Source organism: Oncorhynchus masou, chromosome 19 (genome assembly GCF_036934945.1).
Source record: "Oncorhynchus masou masou isolate Uvic2021 chromosome 19, UVic_Omas_1.1, whole genome shotgun sequence".
Classification (NCBI taxonomy): domain Eukaryota; kingdom Metazoa; phylum Chordata; class Actinopteri; order Salmoniformes; family Salmonidae; genus Oncorhynchus; species Oncorhynchus masou.
In genome coordinates this window covers 14017624-14032727 of record NC_088230.1, presented here as the reverse complement: position 1 = coordinate 14032727, position 15104 = coordinate 14017624, and the positions used below count along the sequence as shown (strand labels likewise).

Sequence of the window (15104 nt, the reverse complement as noted above, 5' to 3'; positions counted from 1 at the left end):
TGCTAGTTAAAAAGCTACAGTGGCTTGTGAACGTATTCACCCCCCTTGGCATTTTTCCTATTTTGTTCCCTTACAACCTGGAACTAAAATAGATTTTTGAGGGGTTTGTATCATTTGATTTACACAACATGCCTAACACTTTGAAGATGCAAAATATTTTAATTGTGAATCAAACAAGAAATAAGACAAAAAAACTGTAAACTTGACCATGCATAACTATTCACCCCCCCAAAGTCAATACTTTGTAGAGCCACCTTCTGCAGCAATTACAGCTGCAGGTCTCTTGGGGTATGTCTCTATAAGCTTGGCACATCTTGTCACTGGGATTTTTGCCCATTCTTCAAGGCAAAACTGCTCCAGCTCCTTCAAATTGGATGGCTTCCGCTGGTGTACAGCAATCATTAAGTCATACCACAGATTCTCAAATGGATTGAGGTCTGGGCTTTGACTAGGCCATTCCAAGACATTTAAATATTTCCCCTTAAACCACTCAAGTGTTGCTTTAGCAGTATACTTTGGGTCATTGTCCTGCTGGAAGGTGAACCTCGGTCCCAGTCTCAAATCTCTGGAAGACTGAAACAGTTTTCCCTCAAGAATTTCCCTGTATTTAACGCCATCCATCATTCCTTCAATTCTGACCAGTTTCCAGTCCCTTCCAATGAAAAACATCCCCACAGCATGATGCTGCCACCACCATGCTTCACTTTATTTCCCTTGTCCCCGATAGGGGAACACCAAATGTGTTTGCTTATTTTTTTCTTTAAGCAATGTTTTTTTTTCTGGACACTCTTCCGTAAAGCCCAGCTTTGTGGACTATATGGCTTAAAGTGGTCCTATGGACAGATACTCCAATCTCCACTGTGGAGATTTTTGTTTTTTTATTTTTTTGAATTTTTTGAAACAAGTATTGTTTTCATTTCACTTCACCAATTTGGACTATTTTGTGCATGTCTATTACATGAAATCCAAATAAAAATGTTTTTAAATGACAGGTTGTAATGCAACAAAATAAGAAAAACGCCAAGGGGGATGAATACTTTTGCAAGGCACTGTAAGATGGGCTTCTTTTTTAGAAATAGATCTTGCCTCTCCCTAAATAGCAGGAAGCAGATTGTATAGTAAACTTTCCTGCCAGTTCTTGACTATGTTGACACCATTTATCAGTTTGCAGCAGCCACTACTCTTAAACCTTTGGATGCCGTCTACCATAAAGCGCCCTTCGCTTTATCACAGGGGACAGTTTTAATACTCACCACTGCATCCTGTATCAAAAGGTTGGTCCTCAATAAATTCCTGCAGATCACTTCATTATTCCCTTTTTGTTGACATAGCTCTCCGAGTTAACTTCTCTGTTAGAATATAAAAACATGAGACACCAAAGCTCTGATTCACAAAGTTGGTTTACTCTTGATGTTTCTCGGGTCTCCATCAAACTAGGTAAATCCACTTTTAGTTTTAAAGCACCTCATTGCTGGAAACATTTACAAAATACATTACAATTTTGTGTTCTGGTGCCACTCAGGCAATTTCAAATATTGATTTGGGGACCTTCTTATTGGGGAACGTAATTGTTTTTCTTGAATATTTGTGCTGTGTTATTTAATTTTTTATTTTGTCTATGAAATTGTATATGCAGGGCCCTTGTGAAAGAGACCCTTGTCTCAATGGTGACTCCATGCTTAAATAAAGGTAAATATAAATATATTTGTATATCCCTAACAGCTAAGGTTAGCATTATGATAGGCTAATCTGATTCCAGATCAGATCTTAAACTGTTCTGGGGGAGTTTTCTTTCCCTCGTCCCCGATAGGGGTGATAAACATGATCCGTGGTCAGGCAGTATCCTGTAAATGTTGTTGTTAAGAGTGTTATCAAGGGCATCTCGGTGGAGTTTAATTGACCCCCATAAGGCTCACTGCACAGACCACCCAAAGGGAGATGGAGAGGGGTGGGTAGGAGTTGACTTAGGCTTGGGTGGTGTGATCTATTTTAGGCTGTGGTCCGATTCCCTCTCCCTTCTCCCTGAACAAGTGTACACTTGCATACACTTATTCACCTTCCATCATAGGACCTGGTAGAATACTTTGCAAATGCATCCTTCCTTTCTTGCTTCCTTGAAGTAATCACTGATCTGACATAATGTAATTGGTGAAGGTTATAATGGAAAGTTTGCTCACACCAATCTAGTTATATTACTTCAAGGAAACTAGAAAGGAAAGGTGCATTTTAAGAGTATTCAATCAGAGCCATTCATTTAAAAGGATTGTGTAAGAAATATGGCCGAAACTCCACTCTAGCCCCACGTTTACACCAATCCAATGTTTTTGGGAAAGGTGTAGAATCGGAAAGCAACCAGTGAGAAACTTATTGATGTCTTCAATAATTATTAATGTCTTAAATAATCTTGAGTGAACTTTTCTGTTTTACATCCAAAAGCCTTCTGCTCTTCAAGAATGGTTATTACAACCTAATTGACACAGCTCTGTACATGATGCATGTATATAATGCACATGTCACAATGGGATAAGTATAAAGGTACTGTCATTCAGCTTGACAAATGCAATGAACAGACACAGACAAACATTGCCAACACAGCATGTATTTATTGATGATGGCAGTGAGTTGGCAGTTTTACAGACGTGTCATTGCAACTGGATGCAGCAGTGACATTAGGGGCCATATTCATGAGACATTAGACACCATGCTACTGCAATACTCAGAATATTTAAAATAAAAAAAAGACATCATACAAAAACATACTCATGACAGTCACGCAGAAATGTCTTCCATGGTCCCTTCAAAGTGCATGTTATTTTCCTGTTATTATTGTGGCCATTGAGTATCATTTATACTGTAGATAATGTGTGTTGTTATACATTAGCAAGGTACAGTATTTGATAGCATGGTGGCTAATATGTTGAATACAGCCGTGGTTTGTAGCGTGCGTGTGTGTGTGAAGACATTGGGGTCTTCTTCTTTACGACGGTCTTGATGAAGGACGTGGTCTTTGGCGGTACTCTGGGATGTGGTGCATGATCCAGCCGGCCGGAGCAAGCATGCCGACAGCAAAGACGGACATGATAAAGAAGCTTTGCTGTGAGGGAGGAAGGGAGAGGAGACGAGACAAAAAATAAGAGAGACAGTAAGAGCCATACGTTATGCACGGGTTGACCCACTACTGAACTAAACCCTCGAAGCCAATTACGTTTCTGTTAAAAGACAAAAGTTAATCTGCAGTTGGTAACACTTAATCTAAAGTCTGCAGTTATAAGGCATTATGATGTGGTTATAAGGCATTGTAAGACTTGCCATGAGCATGTATGACCCACTGTCATCTCCTTATGATCCTCACATAATACCAGTTATTTTGAGCCACTTGAACATTTCACAGAGGACCATGACATAATATTATAAGCCTTATAATAGGACATTATAATAAAACATTAAAAAAGAACATTATGTATGTGTTCATACAAATAGCTTTAAGTGTTAGTAAAATATAAATGAGAATGTTTACTGCCATCTAATATTTAGAGCTGGCAGGTCTTTTGTTTAATGTCCAAATCTTCAATCGAGTTTGCTGTATTTGTATTTGTATGGCTTCAATTAGCAATATAAAGGAAAGCTTGGTGGTATATAATTTCTTCAATCTATTGAGTATACAAGTGTCACTCGAACTACTCCACCCTCAAGTATCAAAGGAACGTGTGTTTGAGCCTTCCTCTCTTTTGTGGTAGTGTTACAAACGTATGAAGGCTTGTTGTGCAATTAACTTGTCCCTGATACAAATCCCAGAAAAGTATGTCTAATTTCAGACTGGCTCATTTCCAGTTGAAGAACTTATTTATGTTTGCAATAAATTCCCATATCAAATATCAACACCAATATCTACTCTGTATTTATTTCATCACAAATGTGCTGTGGGTTATTGGAGTATGGGTATCATCAGAGGTGTTGGAAATAGTCCATTGCGTCCTACACACTGCAGCAGGGATGGGGCCCACAAAGAATCTGAACTCATCATGAGGGGCCACAGTTGCTCGCGGGTCTGCGTACCTGTTGCGTGTGCTCCCTCTCCGGCCTCTAGGTCACCAGACAGCTCGTTAGGGCGCACACCTGTCACCAGCATTACGCGCATAAGGACACTCAACTGGACTCCATCACCTCTATGATTACCTGCCCTTTGTATGTCACTCCCTTTGGATTCTTCCCCAGTTGTCATTGTTCCTGTTTCATGTCGGTGCGCTGTTTGTGTTTCTTGTTGTATTTATTAATTAATTAAATGTATTCACTCCCTGAACTTGCTTTCCGACTCTCAGCGTACATCGTTACAGTAGCCGTAGTGTGTATATATATATATATATATATATATTGATCCAATGTCCTTCAAAAGGTAGCGCGGCCAGCTAAGCGGCTCGAAGACTACAGACTTTCCCAGGAGGTCTAGGCAGGCCACATTGATCCACATCAGAGCCACCTGCCCCGGGCAATCGATTTTATTATATCCCAGGCAGCTCATTGTGTCCATACATTATACATTAGAAACCCTTTATATACTTCCAGCCAAGAGGAAAGCCTATTTTATAGCTCCGGCTCAGAGCTTTCTGGCGTATCCTTGTCTGTCCTTTAAAGTCAGTCGCAACCTCTAAGTCTGAACTCAATCATTGATGTCTGAATTGTCTAAATTGTATACATCAGTCGTTTATTCTAAACAGACTGTAAAATATAGACAGGGTAGAAGTATGGAGAGGGGTGTCAATCAATAGACATGGATCATATCCTTCCTTATCAAGGCTTTTATCCACATGGCAGTTCTACGTGTGAAATACATCAGTCTTTCTATAGTTGAGAAATGGCTCTGTGCTGTGTTTGAGATCACTCAAAAATGCAGATAAAGTGGAAGAGCCATGGCAGGACACAGCAAAATAAACATTTACCCTGTGTCCTTATCAAATCTACAGCGTGATTATCCTGGTGAAACAACCGCCTAATCCAAAGACGAGCTTGCTGCGATCTCTCTCTCTCTCTCTCTCTCTCTCTCTCTCTCTCTTTAAATTAAATTACATGGAATGTTTGAGGCAGGACAAACAAAATGCCGGTCTGTCCATCTGGTAAAAGTAAACTGGAATTGGGGAGCACAAACCCTTAAATGACTAATCAAGTCGGGCATCACCTGATGTTTAAATTATTTCAGTTATTGCAGAACACCAGTATAATTTTTTGTTGATGACATTAAATGCGTGAGTTCACCTGAGATATGAAGGATGACAATACAGGGTACTATGGCTGTTATTGTAATGTTAATACATTAAATGGTGGTTTCTTGGAATAAGCCTAGTCCTGGTCATAAAAGCAAACTCAATGGAGAATCGCATTCAAAAATGTGTTTTAGTACCGGACTAGGCTTATTCATTAAATTTCAATCGCATTCAAAAATTTGTTTTAGTACCGGACTAGGCTTATTCATTAAATTTCAACTTTGAACTATGATGGTAAAGAAACATCAAACACAATGGGCTAGTTTATGCCTGGGACTAAAAACATCTACATCCATTGAAACGTCTTTTAAGTTCAGTACTATGCTTAATCTAGGCCTCAGGAAACTGTCACTGAATGAATATAGAAGCAACAGTCCCTTGGCACATTGAGTGAGTTCCAAATTAGAGAGGACTGTCTACTGTATCAGCAGAGAGTCCCTCAGTGCAACACTCACCCCAGGTCCGATCTTGGTCTTGGGTGGCTTGCTGTAGATGCTGGACCTCCTGTCATGCAGGACCATTTTAGCCCGTACCAGAGACGCTGCCTGGGGGACCCCCTTCAGGGCCAGGACCATCCCGACAGCTGTGGATGTGTGGGGATGTGAGGGATGGGGGAGGAAGTCAGCGCATGTAGCTCTTGAGCTTTGGGTCTCAAGAGTGCTGAGGAACCTCCCGACGCATGTGAAATAGACCCCAGGACCAGTCACATTAACATGGGTGGAGTCAGGAGGATGTTTTTTAGGCAATCAGAAAGGGGGGGGGGGGGTATCAGGGCCATGTTGTTCAACAATAGCTCATGTTGTCGTCAGGCAGATTTGTGATCTTGAGGACTGCATGGAGACACTGTCTGGAACTTTTTGAGAAACCATCTGTTGAATGGCCTTAAGTCAACGTAAGGTTTGGGCATGATTTGTATCTGTAAAAAATGTTGAACTAAGGCTGTGTCAAAGACTTGATTTAAAGGGAGTTGGTCTTCGATTGATGTCAAGGTAGTATTTAACCCTGACGCCATAAACCTTTTTTTCCAATGATCCAACTTTATGGACATGAATAAGTGGGCCAGAGCACATCATCCTCTAATGATGTAATAAGCATAAAAAACCCAAAGCTCCTTCTGCTTTCATGACTGATTAGTACTCATTACCTGATTTCAGTATGTCTTGGTCATTCAAGTTTAGTTGCTAATTATTTGTCCGATTTTGGCTTGAATGTTGGATGTAGGGTTCATAAACATATGTTACAACAATGTCCCATGAAAACAAAGAAATCGGGCAAACAGTCAAACAATATAATCTTTTGCTCATAGAGATCTAGTATGGACAATATTTTCAATAGGGGACTCCATTTTGCTCAAAAGGCAAATGTTCCCTATAGCCTCTCTATTCTACTGTAGGCCTATAGTGATTTTACATAATTTTAGAGGGGAGAAGATAGATAATGGGTGCTAAATAGAACCTGTCACACAACAAAACACGGCTCCAGCCCTCTGGTCTTTGTCTGGCCAGCAGGTGTCTTAATTGTGCCTTACAATGGCCACCTGATTGGTAACGATCGAATTTTCCATGACGATCAAAGGAGGATAAAGGGTGTAGGGGGAAACAGCCAGCTGTGTTAAGTGTCATCTGTCAAGATGGGGCTGAGAAGTCATGCTTCACCAGTGACAGCAGCACTGTTGTGGAGTAAAGTAATAGCAATGCGGTATTCTACAGGGGTGGATTATTAATACATTTTATTGTAATGCGCTTTTCAAAAACCCAAAGTCTGCATGTTTTCTGTTTGTTAAAACATTACTGGCCTCAGACCAGTGCTTAGGGCCCACAACCCCTTACAAAACACTGTCCTGTTTAGAGCATGAATGTAGGCTAATATTGAACCACGTGGTTCAATTGCAACCAACGGACAGAACTACATAGTGGCGCATTAAAGGAACTGCATGGTCAAACTGACATCTGCATTGGCCGTGCAGCATTTATAGTGATAAGGTCTCTACAGAAGTCTGGGCATTCATACTTCTTGCACTTCCCGGAGCAACGCAGAGCTGTTGTGAAGGAATTTGTTAAGGAAGTGAGTTTGTGTTTATACAGGACCTCCTGCCCCCACATACCGACAACCAATCACGTCAACGCGGAGCTATTTTCAGCTCAAGCTTAAAATGGCTCTTAGTGCTGGATTTCTTAAAACGCTACTAATGGGAGATTACATGCACCTGCATGTTAAAACAAACTTGCTTGCAACCCAAAACCAACAAGAATAACCCAGCAGATCAGTTGATTGCATGTTGTTAACGTGTCAAAAGTGTCTGAAAGGCCCTGAAATATCAACCTATTAGAAACATTAAAGATCGCAAGGCTGGACATGTATCTAAAATACTTATTGTAAGAATATGAGGTCATATTTCTTACAAAACATTTCATCTTAAATGTCAACATAATAAGAATATAAGTTGAGTCACTTAAAATCATTTGTTGAGACTACAATTTAATGAAAACAGATTATATATTAACTCAATGCCGAATGGCTTGATTTAGGTACACACACTGACATGTATTCATATGGAAGCCAGGCTTCCCCAAAGAATGTAACAATATTTTTTTAAATATTCAATAATTTATCTTTCATCTCTCTGTGTTTCATAATTTTCCTTCAATTAGCAAGAGGCTGAATGTATCTCACAGTAGAAAGAATCTGAGCAAGCGAAACAGCGCCCCTCTGTCTCTTTAGGTGTAGGCCATCTATCTGATGCTGTGTGGTCCAAATTATTATGACATTGTTGCCGACCTGTAGCATTGAAGGCAATGGAAGCCAACGAGAATATGGCCTCCCTTTAACAACAAAAAGTATAAAACATTTGCCAATCAGCATTGAGCTAAACTGAACGAGCTGAACTTTGAATGGTGCTTGTGCACCAAAAAAAAAAAGTGTCAAGGGAAGCCAGCTTGGATTTGAGAGCATATGTCATTGACAAAAAACTTTAAATTGTTGCATCTCATTGTGTTGTTGTCCTCCGGTGGCTAGCTAACCAACTGACTAAAATTGTCCCTTTCCTAAATTAGCCATGGATGGAGATAGGGATTTGGACTTGTGGTTTTACTTAATTCTCTGTACTTGCCAATGATTGTAACGGTGATTCTGATCCAACCATTAACTCCCTGGCCTGACAGGATGGAAGTTCAATATGTAGCTAGATGTAGAAGGCTAATATTAACTAGCTAACGTTGCCCATTAATGGAAGTTAGGCTTGCGAGCAAGCATTTTAGCCAGGACAACAAAGCTAGGACAACAAAAAATAAAAGTGTGTACTGTATGACAGAGTGATAGACTGTTTCGTCAACATGAAAGAGAGGAGGATGACATTGGCGTTTCTCTCAACATGTTTTTCTATTTGCACAAACTCGTACGCACACACACACGCACACAGAAATCCGACCCATGGACAGCCACATCATATTTAGCTTACGATGATTGGACTAAATTGTTTTTGGTATCTTTTAGTTGTTACTGTATTAGACTAAGCAGAGGTGATTTGATGATGCTGAAATGTTGAAGTTGAAATGGTGCTGGAATAGTGGAGGCAGCTCCTGTTTTCTTTGTGACTTGTGGTAACTCTCTATGGTTCTAAATCAATAGTAGTTCAGTGGTTCGAAAATGTCGAAAGCATTAACTTGCATGACCATGCTATGCTCTAGGTCATGTAACTGTCTGTTACTATACATGCTATATGCTTTGTGAATTTCACTGTACAGAGGTTGTTGTCCGGTTTTGTGATAAAACAAAGGTGTGGTTGGATTTATACTGCCATTGTGCCTTCTTATTGTCTCGGCCTTTAAGCCTGTATATATCATGTTCGCAAGGCATATGTATTAACAGGTTATAGAGCAAACAACGCAATTATCACAACATATGGGTAGGGGGGGGCTTGGCTTCCCAAGTGATTTTACTGTTTTTGAGCATGTTGTTCAGAAAATAAATCAGATAGGATCATTCTGATCCAGATGCCACAATATAAAGATCACAGGATCCAGATTTTCAGTGCTTTGGATAGGTCTCAAAATTTTGCTTAGCCAAAAAGACAGCCCAGTTTTTAAAAACTTTTTATCTGGATTCTGTAGTCCTCTTTTTTCTATCCACAATCAGATCAGTAAGGCTATTTTTTGGCTGTTTTTTCACAAAATAATCGGATAAGATCATTCTGATCCAGATGCCACAATATCAAGATTACAGGCTCTGTTAAATATTATAGCTCCTGCTTATCAATTATACAGTAAGTTTATCACTTATACAGTAAAGTAATTAGATGCATTTATTTGACACTTATCAATATAACAACTGACCATATGCCTATCCTGCATTCAATTTAACATAATGAACCTTTGGTTTTCAGTTGAAATAACGTTTTCTCCTGACCTTAGTTACATTGAATTATCTTGGTTGTAGTGCCTTTCACATGTCTAAATCCACCCTGAATCCCTCCTTAAAGTGGAATCAAGATAATCCAGATTTTTGGCTTCAAAACGATCCTAATCACTACCTTTGAGTTGAAAAAAAATGCAAACAAGGCACACAATCCTGATTAAAATTGAGATTTGATGACCAAATCCTTATCTGGAGAATTAGAATCTCATTAGATTTTCTTTTTAACCCAATGCTAACATTTAATCATATCCAATTGCTGAAATTCAAGTAGATAACTTTTGAAAAACTGCTGCATGATGAATGAAGATAGGCAAGACAAAAGAGTTTGCATGTCACTTGTAACGAAATGGATTTGCATAACTCTAAATACATTTTATACCCACGAAACCCCATAATGACAAAGCGAAAACAGGTTTAGAAATGTTTGCAAATGTATTACTATTAAAAAACAAAAATACCTTATTTACATAAGTATTCAGACCCTTTGCTATGAGACTCATAATTGGGTGCAGGTGCATCTGGTTTCCATTGATCATTCTTGAGATGTTTCTACAGCTTGATTGGAGTCCACCTGTGGTAAATTCAATTGATTGGACATGATTTGGAAATGCACACACCTGTCTATATGAGGTTCCATAGTTGACAGTGCATGTCAGAGCAAAAAAACGAACCATGAGGTCAAAGGAATTGTCCATAGAGCTCAGAAACAGGATTGTGTTGAGGCACAGATCTGGGGAAATGTACCAAAAACCTTCTGCAGCATTGAAAATCCCCCAAGAACACAGTGGCCTCCATCATTCTTAAATGGAAGAAGATGGTGGTTCAAAGACTCTTACTAGAAATGGTCGTCTGGCCAGTCTGATCAATCGGGGGAGAAGTGCCTTGATGGTCACTATGAGAGAGCTCCAGAGTTCCTCTGTGGAGATGGGAGAACCTTCCAGAAGGACAACCATCTCTGCAGCACTCCACCAATCAGGCCTTTATAGTAGAGTGGCCAGACAGAAGCCACACCTCAGTAAAAGTCACATGACAGCCCGCTTGGAGTTTGCCAAAATGCACCTAAAGAACTTTCAGACCATGAGAAACGAGATTCTCTGGTCTGATGAAACCAAGATTGAACTCTTTGGTCTGAATGCCAATCATCACATCTGGAGGACCCCTGGCACCATACCTATGGTGAAGCATGGTGGTGACAACATCATGCTGTGGGGAGGTTTTTGCAGCGGCAGGGACTGGGAGACCAGCCAGGATCGAGGGAAAGATGAACGGAGCAACGTACAGAGATATCCTTGATGAAAACCTACTTCAGAGTGCCCAGGACCTCAGACTGGGGCAGAGTTTCACCTTCCAACAGCACAACGACCCTTAGCACACAGCCAAGACAATGCAAGAGTGGCTTCGGGACAAGTCTCTGAATGTTCTTGAGTGGTCCAGCCAGAGCCCGGACTAGAACCCGATCAAACATTTCTGGAGGTACCTGAAAATAGCTCCCAATCCAACCTGAACGAGCTCGAAAGGATTTGTAGAGAAGACTGGGAGAAACTCCCCAAATACAGGTGTACCAAGCTTGCAGCATCATACCCAAGAAGACTTGAGGCTGTAATCACTGCCAAATGTGCTTCAACAAAGTACAGAGTAAATGGTCTGAATACTTATGTAAATGTGATATTTCCATTTTGTATTTTTAACGCATTTGCAAATTCTTCTAAAAAACGTTTTTTGCTTTGTCATTATGGGGTATTGTGTGTGGATTAATGAGGGGGAAAAAACAATTGAATCATTTTTAGAATACGGCTGTAATGTAACAAAATGTGGAAAAAATCAAGGGGTCTGAATATTTTCTGAAGGCACTGTATAAATACTTTAAAAAAGTGTTAAATATATTTTTTTAATCACAATCTCACTGAATAACTAAAATAATTCTAAACACAAATCCATATCGTTCAGAAATCATCCCCATCAGGAAAACGCAACCCCAGCATTATTCAAGCATGCCTCAAGTAAGCAAATTAAGTTGTCTATTTTTGTTGGAGCATGGCTAACTTGATCTGCTCACAAGATTTCCATAAGCATTATCACTGGTGTCTTTCATTCTAATCACTACCTTGAGTTTTGAAAATGCAAAAACAACATTTAGGTGAGATTGGAATTCCAAAAATCCTCATCCCTATCCGGAGGATCAAAATCTAATTTTTTTGTTTTGAAAAACCCAATTCTGACATTTAATCCAATCCGATTGGGGAAATCCTAGCAGATAATGTTTTTATAAACTGGTCCCTGAAGCGCTAAAATGTCTTGAAAGATTTTGGTTGAAAGCAGGACTAAAAGTTAACACTGATAGCTTTAGGGAACGGTAATGCGATGGCCAATAATGGTGGAAATTGAGATCAGCTGTGCTGGGAATTTTTGTGGAAATTGATGGTTTAACAAGAGAGCAGCTGGCAATAATCTGGTGGCCATTGATGATTGCAATTGACAGAGTATGCCTAACTCCAGTCCTTGAGGGCCAGTGTGACTGTGTCAGTCATGCACAATCTAAAGTACAGAGTAAGGCAGAAATCATTTTTTGTTTTAACAAACTATGACACCATGGACAGGGTCAGTTATCTTTTTAAAATTATAACAAAAGTATTTATTTGAGAAGTATGGAAAATAAATGGAGTGAAGAGGAAGAAGAAATGGAAGTAGGTCAAATAGAAATACATGGCACTTGTCTCAGAAATAAAGTAACTATTGGTCACAGAGGTGCACTAGCCAGAAGAATCCAGCATGCTAGCCTAGCATTTTAGCATGCAGACGAAAAAGAGTTTTATTAAAAACGAGCATAATCCTTTTCGATTTGTCAGTTGGGATAATGGGATAATTATCATGCCATCTCCCATCTCTGGATTGTAGTACATTTTCCAAGCCATGTCTCACGCCAGCTCCACTCTGCTCGGATTGTACTTGCTTTCACAAGTTGAGCTGAAATTTTCACCATATCTTCACATTTAGAGTTCACATGTTAACACCACCTTTTCACGTGAGGAGAATAACATGTTTTCACCTCACATGTGAAAATCACATTTTCAGTTTCACATGTAAGACAACTCCACATGTAAAAATATTACTTTTGCATATGGAATTGCAAGTTCACACGTGAGAGTGAAATATACTTAGTGCTACCAGGGGAGGCATTAAGTGTGTTACTGCTGCAGGCACACCTCTCTTCTTCATACATTGGTATATGACTGTTGGATGAACCTCAGTAAAAAGAACAGAAAAGCTAGCTCTCCGTGTCTCATTTTTTTATCCTGTTTTACCGTTTCTATGCATGGTTACATTTTCAAATTCTAGAGATAACATATTTAAGTAAACTGTGATGAGTTTCCTGGTTTATAGATTCATAATTTTGACCGAGTGAAACATGTGATATTTTTACGATTTGCATGAGTGTAACCAAGCTAAGTAGCTAGTTATCTAGCTTACTTCTGAATGCAAGTCAATGATAAAAAGATGTCCTTTCGGATGATTTTAACATTTCTGTTCTATAAATGTTTTGCCCAGTTTTATTCGTTAAACGAGGGCTCATATTGAGTGTGTTTACATGTGTACATATGAACCACACTAATGCTAGGGAAGCATTGGAGTTAACATGGGCCAGTATGCCTGTCGACACCTTGTAGAGTCCATGCCCCAGCAAATTGAGGCAGTTCTAAAGGCAATATATTGGTGGTACAATTCAATGTAAGGAAGGTGTTCCTAATGTTTTGTACACTCCGTGTATGTTAAGACATTTCTTATCTCATGAAACCACACAAATCCGGCAAACATTAGGCAAACATGTTTTTGCTCATAGGGTACTCGATTTGACTCAAATGGCAAAAGTTCCCTATAGCCTCTCTATTCTACTGTAGGCCTAGTGATTTTACATAATTTTAGAGGGAAGAAGATAATAAAGGGTGCGAACTAGAACACGGCACACAACAAAACATGGCACCTGGCCCTCTGGTCTTTGTCTGCCTTACAAGGGCCGCCTGATTGGTAAGGATCTGATTTTCCATGAAGATCAAAGGAGGATAAAGGGTGTAGGGGGAAACAGCCAGCTGTGTTTTGTGTCATCTGTCAAGATGGGGCTGAGAAGTCATGCTTCACCAGTGACAGCAGCACTGTTGTGGACTAAAGTAACACGGAAGGTAGTCACTAATCTTGTGTGGGTGGATGAAGTGTTTTACTAAATACAATGTATAGGGAAAAGCCTTACAGAAGCAGACCAACAATCACAATTTAATTAGTACATAGCTCAACAGCCAATGCAGTCAAACTCGATGGTAGTCTGTGTGGTAAATTATTAATACATTTTATTTGTAATGCGCTTTTCAAAAACCCAAAGTCAGCTTGTTTGATGTTTGTTAAAACACATTACTGGCCTCAGACCAGTGCTTAGGGTCCACAACTCCTTAACTTCACACTCTAAACAGGACAGTGTTTGGTAAGTTAATATTGAACCCGGTGGATCAATTGCAATCAAAAGGCAGAACTGCATAGCTGCAGATTAGTGCTGGATTTCATTTACACCTGCAATTTAAGACAAACGTCCTTGCAACCAAAAACTCTAAAGAATAAACCAGCAGATGTAAAATGTGCACAGGGAGTCCGGAAGCAAGTTCAGGAAGTGAAACATAATGCAAAACAGGAAACACGAACCACGCCACACCGACGCCTGGGGTAGGAAACAAAGGGAGTGACATATATAGGGAAGGTAATCAAGGACGTGATGGAGTCCAGGTGAGTGTCATTATGCGCTGATGAGCACAACGATGGTGACAGGTAGACCAGCGCCATAACAAGCAGCCTGGTGACCTAGAGGCCGGAGAGGGAGCACACGTGACAGCAGATCAGTTGATTGCATGTTGTTAATGAGTCAAAGAAAGTCTGATACTCCCGCCCCCAATGAAATATTAACCTATCAGAAACACTAGAAATTGCAAGGCTGGAAATGTACATTACCGTTCAAATGTTTGTCACTTAGAAATGTCCTTGTTTTTGAAAGAAAAGCAGTTTTTGTCCATTAAAATAACATGAAGTTGATCAGAAATACTGTGTAGACATTGTTAATGTTGTAAATTACTATTGTTTCTGCAAAAGGCAGATTTTTTTAAAGGAATATCTACATAGGTGTACAGAGGCCCATTATCAGCAACCATCATTCCTGTATTCCAATTGCTCAGTTCTGCACCGGGGCCTCCCACTCCTCTTTCTATTCTGGTTAGTGCCAGTTTGCACTGTTCTGTGAAGGGAATAGTACACAGCGTTGTATGAGATCTTCAGTTTCTTGGCAATTTCTCAGATGGAATAGCCTTAATTTCTCAGAACAAGAATAGACTGATGAGTTTCAGAAGAACGGTCTTTGTTTCTGGCCATTTTGAGCCTGTAGTCGAACCCACAAATGCT

At 39.8% G+C, this 15104-nt stretch overlaps 1 protein-coding gene across 1 annotated transcript; it reads right to left on the bottom strand.

Annotated features, from left to right (window-relative positions):
• Window positions 1-2583: 2583 nt before the first annotated feature.
• On the bottom strand, window positions 2584-5953 carry si:dkey-85n7.8 (COX8 domain-containing protein). Its single transcript, XM_064925031.1, has 2 exons — window positions 5714-5953; window positions 2584-3094 (listed from the first exon to the last, which is right to left on the bottom strand). Exons 1-2 carry the CDS (start codon window positions 5831-5833, stop codon window positions 2978-2980), a joined length of 237 nt encoding a protein of 78 aa, XP_064781103.1. The 5' UTR covers window positions 5834-5953; the 3' UTR covers window positions 2584-2977.
• Window positions 5954-15104: the final 9151 nt, after the last annotated feature.

Bases quoted from the DNA above. Each gene is read 5' to 3' on its own strand.
- si:dkey-85n7.8 (XM_064925031.1), bottom strand. From the start codon at position 5,833: ATGGTCCTGGCCCTGAAGGGGGTCCCCCAGGCAGCGTCTCTGGTACGG. The intron at 3,095-5,713 runs GTGAGTGTTGCA...CCTCCCTCACAG, and splicing joins AGACCAAGATCGGACCTGGG to CAAAGCTTCTTTATCATGTC.